The 14,080-nt window shown below is 47.1% G+C and overlaps 1 protein-coding gene across 7 annotated transcripts in view; it reads left to right on the forward strand.

Moving 5' to 3' along the window:
• LOC101097528 (zinc finger protein 180) overlaps window positions 1-14,080 on the forward strand; it is a 68,555-nt gene that overhangs the window by 51,262 nt on the left and 3,213 nt on the right. Inside the window, exons 1-4 of one of the 7 annotated variants that reach the window (XM_045046574.1) lie at window positions 4,946-5,002; window positions 5,694-6,240; window positions 6,342-6,709; window positions 12,732-12,858. The exons of 1 other annotated variant lie outside the window; for it this stretch is intronic. In XM_045046574.1, the coding sequence (XP_044902509.1) occupies window positions 6,545-6,709; window positions 12,732-12,858 (292 nt within the window). In that variant the 5' untranslated portion in view covers window positions 4,946-5,002; window positions 5,694-6,240; window positions 6,342-6,544. Of the gene's footprint in view, window positions 1-2,847; window positions 5,003-5,693; window positions 6,710-12,419; window positions 12,578-12,731; window positions 12,859-14,080 lie in introns of those variants that run through there. 5 more of the 7 variants (XM_019819405.3, XM_045046575.1, XM_045046576.1 and 2 more) reach the window with 5 other exon arrangements.

Consider the following 14,080-nt stretch of genomic DNA (forward strand, 5'->3'; position numbering starts at 1 on the left):
CTGATGGTCTCCTAGGAGCTACAGTGAATGCAGGCTTGTAGACAGGGCCCACAGTAAGAATGGTGTGGACCCTCTGAGCCCTGTAGGGAGGGAGGTCTCTTTCCTGGGGGTAGGAGTAGATTCCAGGAAGGCTAGATTACATTCAGCTGGTGCTCAGAACTTTCTCCTTGTTGTGTAGCTGGGAATTGTGATAAAATCATGTTATCTCCTGGCTCGTTTTTATTTCACGGCCTTGCCTTCTTGGGACTGTGCCTTTCTCAGAGAGATCTGTGTAGAAGAGAAAGGAGTAACCCCTGGTCTCTTGACGTCAGAGCTCCAGGTGAATACAAGTTTGGTTTCTTGTTGTTTTATGGCAATGCCAGCTCCCTTCCCAAAGGCCTGCTTTCCTGATCTTCCTTACTCGTCATACCACGGTGTTGACAAATGCCCATTCCGGCCCCTCAGCCGTGGCTGCTTTCCCCCAGAGATGTTTTTTTCCTAAGGGTGGGGGAGTTTCCCAGCGACTCTATTTAGTGTATTCTCTCCCTGGCCTGTAGTATTGGTTCGTGTAGCCAGTAAATCACTTAGGCTTACACTGCTTCAGGGCTGTGCTAGCTACAGGGAAGAAATAATTACAGTGACTGTAATGGTTTGCATTTGTTAAGTGCTTATTACGTGCCAGTGATGCGGACAGCTTTTGTTGAGTATCCCTGATACCTGGGACAGTGCCTGGCGTGTACTAGCCTGTCAGTAAGAATTGATAGTTAATTTTCTCAGTAAGTCATCGTTAGTCCCGTGTCACAGATAAGAATGCTGAGGTGTTACGACCAGAAGTCAGGGCCTTTGCCCTTGCGTGCCCCTCCGTTCTCTTCCCATCCCAGATCTTTGCGTGGCTGATTTATTTTCATGCGGGTCTCGGAGACTGTCCACGACGACCTGATTCATGTTGCGTCTCCCACACCTGCCCCCTGTGTTCTGACCCAGAACGAGAATCTGTCCCGTTCAACTTATTTTCGTCCTTGCCCCTTTTGTAATCAGAGATCACCTTACCTGTAAGACCTGTTGACCCGCCAGAATGCAAGCACCATAAGGACGAGCACCTTGCCCATCTTACTTGGTCCTGTGTCCCCAGGGTTTTGTTACAGCGTCCGAGACAGAGTGGGACACTGAACGTGTCTTTGTTAACCGAATGGGTGCCTGTATTCCCGGGTTGGTGGTGGGGCGAGCGAATGACAGCAGTGACAGTCGTTGGCTGAGGATTTTCCGTGTACCACGTACTAGACTCTGAACTTCATTCAAATGGGTATGCCCGTGTACGTGTGTCACAGAGAGAGACTTGATTCTGTCAACTCTGTGAGTGAGAAGTACTGTCTTCACTTAACAGCAGAAAGAACAGGCTCATTCAGAGATTTCTCTCTCTTCTGGTGTTAACACAGCTACAGAGTGGCTGAGCCAGAACTTAGACCCAGGCCGTGTGACAACCTCGGTGTTAAGAGTGAAGACCAGCAACTTCCCACCCCTGCCTCTCGTCTTGCTAGCTGGATTAAAACGCCATAATTTACCTGTTTTCTTTAAACTTCAACTCCAGACTCATATTTGACTTCTCCTTTTCACCCTCACGTGTCATTATTCGTCTAGTCCTGTCATTTCTACCTTTGCAGCATCCCTTAGTCCCATGACCCCTTTATCCCAGTGCCTTTGGCGCCAGTTGTATTGTTCGTCCTCTTTGTCCAGTGTGAGCTCCATATGGTAAAGGAGTGTATCTTTCCTTAAACCTAAGCACCTGGCATAAAAGTAGAACTTCAGTGAATGTGTGCTGTCTTCCCGGCTAGAATGTTAGCTGTTCGCGCGCAGAGTCCTTGCCTGCCCTGATCACCATCGTGTCCCAGCATGCCCTGCATGGTCCTTTGCATGTAATTGATTAAGCGAACAAACTGCAGAACAAAACCATCCCGCTCTGTAGCTGGTCTCAAAAGACCCAGGATCCAAGTGTCAGCAGGTTGAGTTCGCATTAGTCCCATTCTCCCATTGATTTCATTAAAAAAAAAAATTTTTTTAATGTTTGTTTATTTTTGAGAGAGAGAGACAGAGCGTGAGCAGGGGAGGGGCAGAGAGAGAGGGAGACACAGAATCAGAAGCAGGCTCCAGGCTCTGAGCTGTCAGCACAGAGCCCAACACGGGGCTCGAACTCAAACCGTGATATCATGACCTGAGCTGACATCTGACACTTAACTGGCTGAGCCACCCAGGCTCCCCCGCCCCCCTTCTCCCATTTAAATATGTGTTGAGTGCTTACCCTGTTGCTTGGAGCTGACTAAAATCCCAGCCCTCACAGAGTTCATACTCTCATGGGTACAGGAAGATAGTAAACAAGAAAAATGGTAGGTTAGCTAAGCTTCACAGAGGACAATGAAGCAGGGAAGATGCTTTGGGAGAACTGGCAGAGGGACTTGCAATTGTGTGGGATAACCAGGGATGATTTCACTGACAGGGTGGTGAGTAGGTGAGTAGGGATCCAAAGGAAGAGAGAGGCCTGTGGACGCTGGGGAAAGGGAACAGCATTGAAGGCAGGGTCCATTTGAAGAAGTGTGGAGGCCAGAGAGGGTGAGCAGAGTGAGAAAGAGGAAGGATCGGTAGGGAATTGGGTATTGGGAAGTCAGATAGCATAGGGTCTTTAAGCCTTTTGAAAGGCCTTTGGCAGAGGTTTTGAGTGAGGTGAAGTTCTTGGCCGGAGGAGTGACCTAACTTTATTTGTATTTGTATTGGTATTTTATTGTTTTGGGGAGCGAGAGAGACAGAGTATGAGTGGAGGAGGGGCAGAGAGAGAGGGAGACACAGAATCCGAAGCAGGCCCCAGGCTCTGAGCTGTCAGCACAGAGCCCGACGTGGGGCTCGAACCCACGAACCGTGAGATCATGACCTGAGCTGAAGTCTGACGCTTAACTGACCGACCCACCCAGGCACCTCTCCACACTTGCTTTAGAGGACAATCCCTGGGGCAGGGCAGTGCACAAACGGTGGGAGACAGGGAGGCGCTTGCCAGAGGCCTGGGACCGATGGCCTGGGACCGATGGCTAGCTCAAGGTGGAGACATGAGCTCCTGACTCAGTACAGTACAGGGAGTATCTTAGAGCAGGCACCCTAAGCTCCTATGTACGTTCCTATGAACCTGCCCTGTGGCTCGAGTCTCAGGAGAAAGGAGATCAGGCAAAGAGGCAAAAGGAAGGAGCTTATGGTCAGGGTGTTTCTGCTGCCTACTGACTAGCTCCGGGCCCGTGCCGAGAGTTCTGTTCATCTCTGTGCTCCACACCCCACTGATGAAATTTGCTAAGCGTGTCCAGTGTGCCAACCCCGTGCAAAATGGAGACCACGAATGAAGGTAGAGGACCCCATTCTCTTGATGACTTAGAGATCTTAACAGGGCAGCTGTGTGAAAGGTGGCAAGCCAGCAGTTTCTACAAAATGGTTCTGGGGTTCCGGGGTGACTAATTCAATCTGGTGGTGGCAGAAGGACTCCCTTACGGAAGGGGTTCTTGAACGCAAGTCCGTGGGCATAATGCAGGGTGATCATGAACCCGAGTGGGGAAAAAAAAATGTGCACCAGTCATATTGGAAATTAGTATTTCCTTTGATTATGAATGCAGGTGACAGACCACAGTAGTATTATCAGAACCGGTGACTCTGTTATTCAGGTAAATCATAGATGTTTTTATATTGTAGTTGGTGTAGATGTTTCAGAATATTACTTATGCTCATTACTTTTTGGAAATTCCAGCAGTTGATTCATTCTTGATATTTAATGTGTAAAAAGAAGCACATCCTTGGTGTTTTATTATTTTTGAACATTGTATTCCGGTATAATTAGCCTTTAAAGTAACCCTGTGTGTTTTATTTTATGCTTTCACAACATCATTCCGAGTAAGAACCCATAAGTATCACCAGACTGACAAAGGAGGCCATTGAACAGAAAAGGTTACAAACTCTGATTTAGAAGATCTTTGCTAACCTGTATCTTGATTGATAGAACCCTCGAGGACAGGGATTTTTTCTTCTTTTTCTTTTTCTTTTTTTCTTTTCTTTCTTTCTTTCTTTTGTAATCTCTCCACCTAGTGTGGGGCTCAAACTCACAACCCTGAGATCAAGAGTCTCATGCTCTTCGACTGAGCCAGCCAAGCGCCCCGACGACAGGGATTTTTCATCATTTCTTCTGTGAGGCCTACAGTGTTGTATTAGTAAAGCTTTTACACTCCAGATTTTCTTTCACAGAACATAGGTGTCCTGTGTTTGTGGCGTTTGCACCCTTCTGTAGGGCCCTGTGTCTCCCTGTGACACTTCTGCTCAGCCCTCCCCACAGAAACCTCTCAGATTGTCCCCAGCCACCTGCAGCATCCTTGGCTCTGTGGACGGTGAGTCTCTCCAGAGCAGGGACTATGCATACAGCGACTCAGTCAGTGTCCGCTGAATGAATGATGGCTACAGGGTGTGAACCGTTCTGGAGACCCAGAGCTTTGGGGCCCAGAAGAAAGGACTCCATAAAGTCAAGTTCCCTCTTGAGCCCACAGGTCCCCGGAGTGCGGGAACCACCCAGGCTGGGGAGCATGCAGAGGAAGGCAGGTCCTTCTGAGCCCAGGTAGCCATCTGACATTCCTTGTCAGAGCTTGGAGAACCTCAAGAATGAAGAAGGCCCAGATCTTTTGCTTCTCTGGCTTAGGAAGATCAGAGGAGACATAAAATTGCTGCTGCTCTGGGAAAACCTGGGAGAGGTAACCATGGAGACTTTGACCTCAAGGCCTAGGGAGAGAGGTTGAGAGTTCATGAAGGGGGTGCGGTGGGGGAGAATCGAGCCGGGTGTGGAGAGAGAAGAAACCAGTTCGTGACGCAGCAGACGTTGCTGAGGTCCAGGTAGAGAGTCTGCAAACACAGGCAGGAGCCACATCTTCTCATGGCCTTCCTTCTCCTCCCGCAGCTCTCCGTTCTCAAGTCTCAGCCCTTTCCCAGGATGGGGAGGACAGGACAGTTTCAGGTGGGTTGAGATCGCTTTTCTTTCCAGAAATCACACGTCAGGCATCGGAGTGTAAAAATATCTCCCTCCCTTGGTAAAAGGGAGTCGAGGAAACAGTGTATTGGGTGAATAATTACAAATGAATCCTTCTGTGTCCGAGTTTATCTCCTCCGTGGGACATTTCTCTGATTCCTTTCCAGGTGTCCTTGTGTCCAGGTGAATACACCCTACAAAAAGTACCCCATGAACAAGGCTAAAAGAGCATATTAGGGGAAAAAACATTTCGTCTACGACAAAATTAGAAATTCTAATGTCTTTATTTTTGACGGGTTCAAAGACCCAAGCATTCTTGTTCAGGAAGGGAGAAAAACAGAAGTACAAATGGCCAACAATTATATGAAAAGTCCGATCAGCTTCTATTAAAGTAATACAGGGGTGCCTGGGTGGCTTAGTCAGTTGAGTGTCTGACTTTGGCTCAGGTCATGATCTCACGGTTCATGAGTTCGAGCCCCACATCCGACTCTGTGCTGACGGCTCAAAACCTGGAGCCTGCTTCAAATTCTCTCTCTCTCTCTCTCTCTCTCTCTCTCTCTCTCTCTCTGCCCCTCCCCCACTCGTGCTCTGTCTCTCAAAAATAAATCAAAACATTAACAAAAAAAATAAAGTGATACAGATTGAAATGAGATACTGATTTTTTTTTCTTTTCTAGCAGATCAAAGATTTGAAAGGTCAGCTCTCACTGTTAGCCAGATGGAGAGATGGTGCGTTCACACCATTGAAAGGGGCATTTTTAGTCTTCTTGGAAGTTCTGCACACGTCTGCTCCAATATTTCCTACTCTTAAGAATTCATTCCAAATCAGAGCGAGTATTCAAAGACTGATCATTACAACGTTGTTCGTAACAGCAAAAAAAGAGAAAAAACCGTGGGGTGGACTCCATGTCCGTCCATTGGATTGATGTTGGATTGATGGACTGTTACATTTTGTTTCTTCTCACGTCCAGGTCCTGTGCCACTGTCAAATGTGGTCACAAGCTGATGAAAATATCAGGACATGGAAAGACGCGCTCGCTCTCTCTCTCACATACACACACACCGTAGATCTGTGCATATGTGTTAACTCATTTTTCCTTTAGGTTGCAAGAAAAAGAAATCAAAGCAGTTTGCAAAATTTTAAGTACGTGCTCTTTTCGGCGCGTGCAAAATTATTTTACAAAGCTTCCTTTTTTTACGAAAAGACGTTATGGAAAAATTCGGAAGGTTTGAGTTACTTCCTTACTGTACGCTTTAATTGTAAATGTTATTGGGGAACTTCCCGCCACGAGGGCTGAAGAAATTAACACGGTTCTACTTCCCACCAGCTCCTGGTATGATCCTGTCGTTACCGTCATCACCTTCTGAGGGTTGTCACCACCGATTCCCACAGTGAGCTTGTGTCAGTTCTCTCCGTAGCGGTCATTGTCCGCCACCTGTCTCTGGTTTCTGTAGTCCTGGCGTCACTGACTTGCCTGTTGGCTGGCTCAGCGTCATTCCACGATTTGCTTTTCCCAAAGAAGACTTGCGGATGCTGTCTCCGCTGACCGTTTCTGTGCTGGACAATGTCTGTGCCTTTAGGCGAACGGAATTTGCGGATGGCACGTTGCCGAAGCTGAAGAGTCTTCATTCTTACTTTCGGAACTGGCATTATGTCTCATGCTGGTCTTTCTCTCCCTTCTCCATTCACCTTCTGGTGAGCAAAGCTCGTGCTTATTTATTGGTTAGTTTAGCGCTTTTTCTCAGAAAGGTCTGTCGTGTTTATACATGGCATCTTGGCCGAGCGTCATTTTCAAGGATCACACGTTTATCGCCTTTGCTCTGCGGTCTCCTGGCCTTAATTCTCTCTCTGCCTGGATGTCTGTCTGCCGTTACTGTCATTTTATTCATGTGGTCCTGCCGGAACTCCCATTACGGAAGGTGTAACTTCCAGATCTATCTTCCCTGTTCTTAAACTTCTCCTCTTCGGAATTTTCTGTCACCTTCCAGGAGGCTGCTCTGTTTTCCAGTTCACCGGCTTGTGCTTCAGTGATGTTCATTCTGCTGGTTGGCTCGTCTCTTGAGGTTTTATTTTCCCCTAATCGTAGGAGTGGGTTTTTTTGGTCACGCTTCTAAAAATTCTGATTAATTTTCTTTTTGGCAAGTTTTCCCCCCAGGCTATATATCAGTACTAAACATTTTTGCTAATCTGATGGAGGAGGGTATGTGGCCAAGACCTATGATTTTGTAGTTCCTCACACAGTAGGTGCATGATAAGCATCTTTCATAGATATATTTGCTGCTGTATTTTCTCACCTATAAATCGCTTATGAAATGCTTTTGTCCATTTTTCATTAATGACAGGAGCTCTTTCAAGAGTAGGGTTGTTAACTCATGCCCATCAAAAGTGTTAAAGTTACTTTCTCTCAATTTTTACTTTCTGAATGGTGAGTTGACCATAAAGAAGTGTAAAATTTGTACACAGTTAAATGATTTGTTAGTTCCCTTTTGAAAATATGGCTCGATACCTAGCTGCAAAAGGCCTTACCCATTCTAAGCTTAATCAGAAAGGCACCTAAATGGGGGCGTCTGGGTGGCTCAGTCGGTTAAGCGTCTGACTTCAGCTAAGGTCATGATCTTGTGGCTTGTAGGTTCGAGCCCCATGTCAGGCTCTGTGCTGGCAGCTCGGAGCCTGGAACCTGCTTTAGATTCTGTGTCTCCCTCTCTCTGCCGCCTCCCCAGCTCACACGCTGTCTCTGTCTCTCAAAATTAAACATTAAAAAAACAACTTTTTTAATTAAAAAAAAAAGCACCTAAATGGGTTTTTATTTAGATTAAAAACGTTTTAATCTCTAAAATGATTATAACTGGTTTTTGTAAGTGGCCTAAGGTTGACATTTAATGTCATTTTCTTCAAGATGGATAGCCAGTCAGGACAGTGCCATTTATTAATCATTCATCTGTAGGTCAACTGAAATGCTGACTTTATCATTTATATATTTTTGTATATGTTTATGTATACATATACGTATATATGTATATAAACATGTATATACTTAATAGGTGTATATGGGGATGCCTGGGTGGCTCAGTTGGTTAAGCGTCTGACTCTTGATTTCCATTGAGGTCATTATCTCACAGTTTGTGAGTTTGAACCCCATGTCAGGCTCTGCCCTGCTTCAGATTCTTTCTCTCTCCCTTTCTCTCTGTCTGCTTGTGTGCTCTCTCTTTCTCCCCTGCTCGTGTGCTTTCTCTCTCTCTCAAAATAAACAAACTAAAAAAGTTAAAAAAAAAAAAATAGGTGTGTGCGTTATATATGTGGAGAAAGAGAAAGAAAAATGGCAGTTGACTTAGCTTTTATAGGACGTGACCATTCCTGTATACTGTACTCTGCTCTACTGAGTTGTATGTCTCTGTGTTGTTTTACTATTTATATTGAGCATGTACCTCTGAGGTTCAAGAGTTAGTCTTTCTCTCTTCATTCAGCAAACGTTTGTTGCACACCTACTATGGGCCAAACATCATTCTAAGCCCTGGTGATACATCAGAGAGCAAAACAGATACCACCCCTGCCTTCATGGGGCTGGCCTTCTAGAAGGGGGAGACCGGTAGTAACGGGTTAAACACAAGATGAGGGCTCTGAAGTATCTTGAGGGACGTAGGCAGGATGAACTGGGAGGAGGTCTGTGCGATCATCCAAGCGGAGGACGATGACCAGTCACATTAGAGAGGTAGAAGTAGTTACAGGGAGAAGCTTGAAGTATACTTTGGAATAATAAGTGGCAGAATTTTTTTTAAGTTTATTTTTATTTATTTTGAGAGAGAAAGAGAGGAGAGAGAGAGAATCCCAAGCAGGCTTCGCGTCGCCAGCACAGAGGCTGACGCGGGGCTCGAACTCACTAACCGTGCTATTGTGACCTGAGCTGAAATCGAGAGTCAGACACTTAACTGACTGAGCCACCCAGGCGCCCCATGAATTTTTTTTTTTTTTTTTTTTTTTTTAATGAATCAGATGTAAGAAATGAAGAAAAGGAAAGAATCCAGGCAATGCCTTTAAGGCAGATGGTACTTGCGTTTGCCCACGTCAGAGAGACGAGAAGGGAACTATTTGGGAGGAAAGACTCCCTTCCAGTTGGGCTGTTTTTGCTTCGCGATACCTTTTAGGCGTCCAGGCGGCAGGCGGAGTAGGCAGGGCTCAGTGCAGAAGGCAGGACTGGTTGTAAAGATTCGGGAGTTAGCGGCAGGGCCACAACTGTGTAATTGTCACATCGGCTGCCTCTGGCCCGACGTTTCTCCCCTGTGACGCTGCCTCTGGTCTTGGGATCGATCTGGGATTCTGCTCGGAAATGTGCTGTGTTGGTGGCGCTCTCCCTCCCGAGTGGGGAGGTGGGTTCCTCTGGTCTGGCGCCTCCAAGCTCATTTGGGCGGCGGTAGGGCTGGGTGGTTTCAGCGTCGTTACTCGGGCTGCCCGAGTCCAGTCCCGACTCAGGCTTCCGAAGCGTATGTTGTTCGACACGTAGCATTCGCTTTCTGAGCCCCGTTTTCTCGTCGGTGAAATGCAGATAGCAACAGTAACTACCTTGTGAGCAGTTACCGGTAAGAGAGCAGACAAGAGAGCATTCCTGGTGCTCCAGAAAGTTCTCGCTTTCTGTGAGTTTTGTGAGGGTTCAGTGAGATAAACCACGTAAAGATACGTAGGCTAGAGCCTGCCTTACAGTGATTTTTCTGCAAATATCAGATTTTTCTGCAAATACTTTCTGCAAATATCAGCCTGCCTTACAGTGATTTTTCTGCAAAAATATGGTATTCTGCAAATACCATAATATCCGGGTTAAATTAGATAAACCACGTAAAGATACGTAGGCTAGAGCCTGCCTTACAGTGATTTTTCTGCAAATTATCTGCTTTATACACGCATTTCTGGCCCCCTGGTAACACACAGGTTGGCCCGTATAGGACAGTTGTTAAAGTTAAAGTACAGTGGCTCTGGGACTAGACTCTGTGTGCTCATGTTGTAGTTTGAACTCGAACCCTGTCTCTTACTGGCTGTGTAACCATGGCCAAGTTCCCTCACCTCCTGGTTCAGGGCTCCCCGAGACCACGCCCATGTTCAGAGATCTGCCAGGACCCATGGGGTCCAGTGTGTAGTTCTATGCGTGGCTGAGATTTGTCACAGAACACACCCGGTTGCACCCTGCTTCCTCCAGACTTCACTCCACATGCTCTTTCCCTCAGCTGATTTTTTTAAAGTGATTTATTTACTTATTTTTGAGAGAGAGAGAGAGAGAGAAAATGAACAAGTGGGGGAGGGGCAAAGAGAGAAGAAGACAAGAATCTGATGCCAGCTCCGGGCTCTGAGCTGTCAGCACAGAGCCCGGCATGGGGCTCGAACCCACAGACTGAGATCGTGACCTGAGCCGAGTCGGATGCTTAGCCCACTGAGCCACCCACGTGCCCCATGATTTTGCTTTGTTTTTTAACCATACTAAGCACAAGCTGTGAGTATGACTATGTACTGAGTCCTGTGAGTCCTTCTAGCGAATCATGGATCTTGGAAGGGATCTTGGGGACTGTGGGCACAAGCCCCACAGAGGCAGGGCTGTTATTTTCTTCGTTATCTCTGGAATTCCTGTGTCTAATACTGTTTTATAGGTACTGAACATTTATGGAATGAGTCATATATAGACATGCATGCATTAAACCTTACTATGGGGGCACCTGGATGGCTCACTTAAGTGTCTGACTTCAGCTCAGGTCATGATGTCATGGTTTCGTGGGTTCGAGCCCCCATCGGGGTCCATACTGATGGCATGGAACCTGCTTGGGATTCTCTCTCCCCCCGCCCCACCTCTCTCTGCCCTTCCCCTGTTCTCTCTCTATCTCTTTTTCTCAAAATAAATAAATAAACTGAAAAAAAAAAAAAAAGGAAAACTTACTACTAAAGCTACTTTGCCTTCCTTCTTAAAAATGAACCCATGAATTTTTTTTTTTTTAAGTTAAATATGTATACGGGCACCTGGGTGCCTGGCTCAGTCAATCAAGCCTCTGACTTTGGCTCAGGTCATGATCTCACAGTTTGTGAGTTCAAGCCCCACATTGGGCTCTGTGCTGACAGCTCAGAAATCGGAGCCTGCCTCGGATTCTGTGTCTCCCTCTCTCTCTGCTCTCCCCCACTTGCACTCTGTCTGTCTCTCTCTCAAAAATAGTAAAAAAAAAATTTCTTTTTTAAATTATGTATAGAACCACAGCTCAAGTTGTACTTCGTAAGACCTTGTTACAGGTATTCCTGGGACAGGCTGCAGGCAAAGTGGAATTCTGAAGTCCCTCATACGCAATTGTCTCCCTCTCGAGAAGGACGGCGAGTATCACGATACAGTTGATCGCTGTGTTTCGCTGTGTTTACAACGCCGCTGTCTTCCTCAGTGGACTAGAGCAATTTGCTCGAAGGCCGTGGGCCACAGTTCACAACTGAGGATGACACAGCATGATGTGAAACTCCACCGCCGCTTCAGAGGCCTCCTCTGGCTGGGGACATGGTCGCATAAACACCCGTTGGTTGCTTCTGACAGGTGCTGACATGGAAACCCGTCAAAGGCGTGTGTGTGTGTGGAGGGGGTGGGGGCAGGGGCGGCAAAGAGCAGGATTTGCCCCACTGCTGATGGAGGGGCGAGGGGCTGGTTGGTGAAGAACCGAGGAGGTGATCTGGAGGTGTGTGCAGATGTGGGCACTCTTAACATCAGGCACTGTTGAAACAGTCATTTTGGAGGAAAAGTTGGTATTCTGTAAGTGAGAGTCAAGGCACCCCTGGGTGGCTCAGTCAGTTAAGCATCCAGCTCTTGGTTTTGGCTCCGGTCAGGGTCTCACGGTTTCATGAGTTCAAGCCCCTCATTAGGCTCTGCGCCAGCAGCATGGAACCCGCTTGGGGTTCTCTCTCTCCCTCGCTCTCTGCCCCTCACCCACTTGTGCTGTCTCCGCCTCTCTCAAAATGAATAAATACACTTAAAAAAAAAAAACAAACTTGGGGCGCCTGGGTGGCGCAGTCGGTTGAGCGTCCGACTTCAGCCAGGTCACGATCTCGCGGTCCGTGAGTTCGAGCCCCGCGTCGGGCTCTGGGCTGATGGCTCAGAGCCTGGAGCCTGTTTCCGATTCTGTGTCTCCCTCTCTCTGCCCCTCCCCCATTCATGCTCTGTCTCTCTCTGTCCCAAAAATAAATAAACGTTGAAAAAAACAAACAAACAAACAAACAAACAAACTTGAGGGGCACCGCAGGTTCGAGCCCCACGTTGGGCTCTGTGTTGACAGCTCAGAGCCTCGAGTCTGCTTCAGAGTCTGTGTCTCCCTGTCTTTCTGCCCTTCCTCTACTTGTGCTCTGTCTTTCTCTCTCTCTCTCTCTCTCTCTCTCTCTCTCTCTCTCTCAGAAATAAATGTTAAAAAAATTTTTTTTTAAAACTTATAAAAAAATTGTAAAATGGACAGACCACATGATGGAAGCATTGTAGCTCCATAGAATTGCCCTCTGAAGTGCTCACACTGAGCGAAGAATGTTTGTTGCTCTGCTCTGTGGATAACCACGGAAGATCAGTTGGTAAGAACCGACATTGTTGGCATCAGACATTAACAAAACCTGATTTGACTCGTCAGACCGAGCAACTGCGTGCGTGCTTGTCTACCCTTCTTAGTGACGCCAAGTTTGCCTTTCATCTGGTACGTGTTTGTGTTAATGGTGTCTCACCTTTTAGGAGCCATTGACCTTCAAGGACGTGGCTGTGGTCTTCACCGAGGAGGAGCTGAGGCTTCTAGACCCCACCCAGAGGAAGCTGTACCGAGATGTGATGCTGGAGAACTTCCAGAACCTGCTCTCTCTGGGTAAGGGGAATGTCTGGGTAATCCACACTTACCTTGATTGGAATGTTCTTGTTCCCGGGGAACTCGAAAGATCAGGACTACATTTTTTGGTCATTTTTTGCACCTCACAAATGACCCTAAGCCTTGGATTTTCAGGGCAACAACCTTTCAAACCTGATAAGGCACCTCCATGGAACAAGGTAGAGAGACTTGGGTAACAGAGAAACTCCCGAGAGATGCACGCCCGGGCAAGAACCATGCAGTCTGGGGTCTGACGCAGGCAGGGGTGGGGTGAACTTGTCATGCAGAGGCCCCTTCTGACCTTGATCTTGCCTGTGGACACTTGTACTATGGTAGGTGATTGTTCTCCGACCTCATTTCCGCTCCTCGGTCCCCACCTTCACATGGATTCTTCATGCTTTTCAGAGAGTAACATATCCAGAGTGACTGAGGGGTCCCTGGACTTTCCTCCCTTTGCTAGAAACAGCCGGTCAGCATTAAGATAGGCCAGTGGCAGAGAGACTCTTCCAGCATATTGAGAGTCCACTGATGGATTTCTCATTTGTCTCCAATATCCTACAAGTCCTCGGGTATGAACAGATTTGTGTTATTCTGGCCCATGATGATAAGAATCGCCAATAAGGAATATCAAAAAGCATGGGCAGATTTCTTTAACCTTGAACTACGTGGTAAACGTGATGGTTTGATGGCTTGCAGTTGGTGACAGAGAGAAGCTGAACATGTTTATGCCTCTGTGCCCTGTCAGTATCATGTGGATTCCTATTCGATACGCTTCTGGAAGCCGGGACACAGCTGGTGCACTTTGGAGGATTTGGTGCTTTGTTTCTCCCCCGAGTTCGGCTCACACGTGCTCACAGATTCACTCTGGGAGGCAGTGCTCAGTATGGCTCTGAAACCGGACTTCCCTTTTGACTCCCTGCCCACTTCCTTCGGCACCGCATGGTGGAGTGACTTCACTGGGTCACTCACCCTCTCTGTGCCCTGGATCCCTCATCCGTTAAACAAAAATGATAAGGGTTCCCACCTCAGTGTTATTCTGAGGGTTAAGTGAGTTAATCGGTGTATATCGTCAGCACTGTAGGAAGCATCATAATAATGTTGGATATTATTGTTATGAACAACAACATTAAGCGGAGAAGTGAATCTCCTCTGTAGGAATCTGTTTGGAATTTCTTTCTCGCTTGGGCAGCTAGATGAGATGCAGTTCATTGCTAGTAGGGTC

This window comes from Felis catus, chromosome E2, assembly GCF_018350175.1.
Source record: "Felis catus isolate Fca126 chromosome E2, F.catus_Fca126_mat1.0, whole genome shotgun sequence".
NCBI lineage: Eukaryota > Metazoa > Chordata > Mammalia > Carnivora > Felidae > Felis > Felis catus.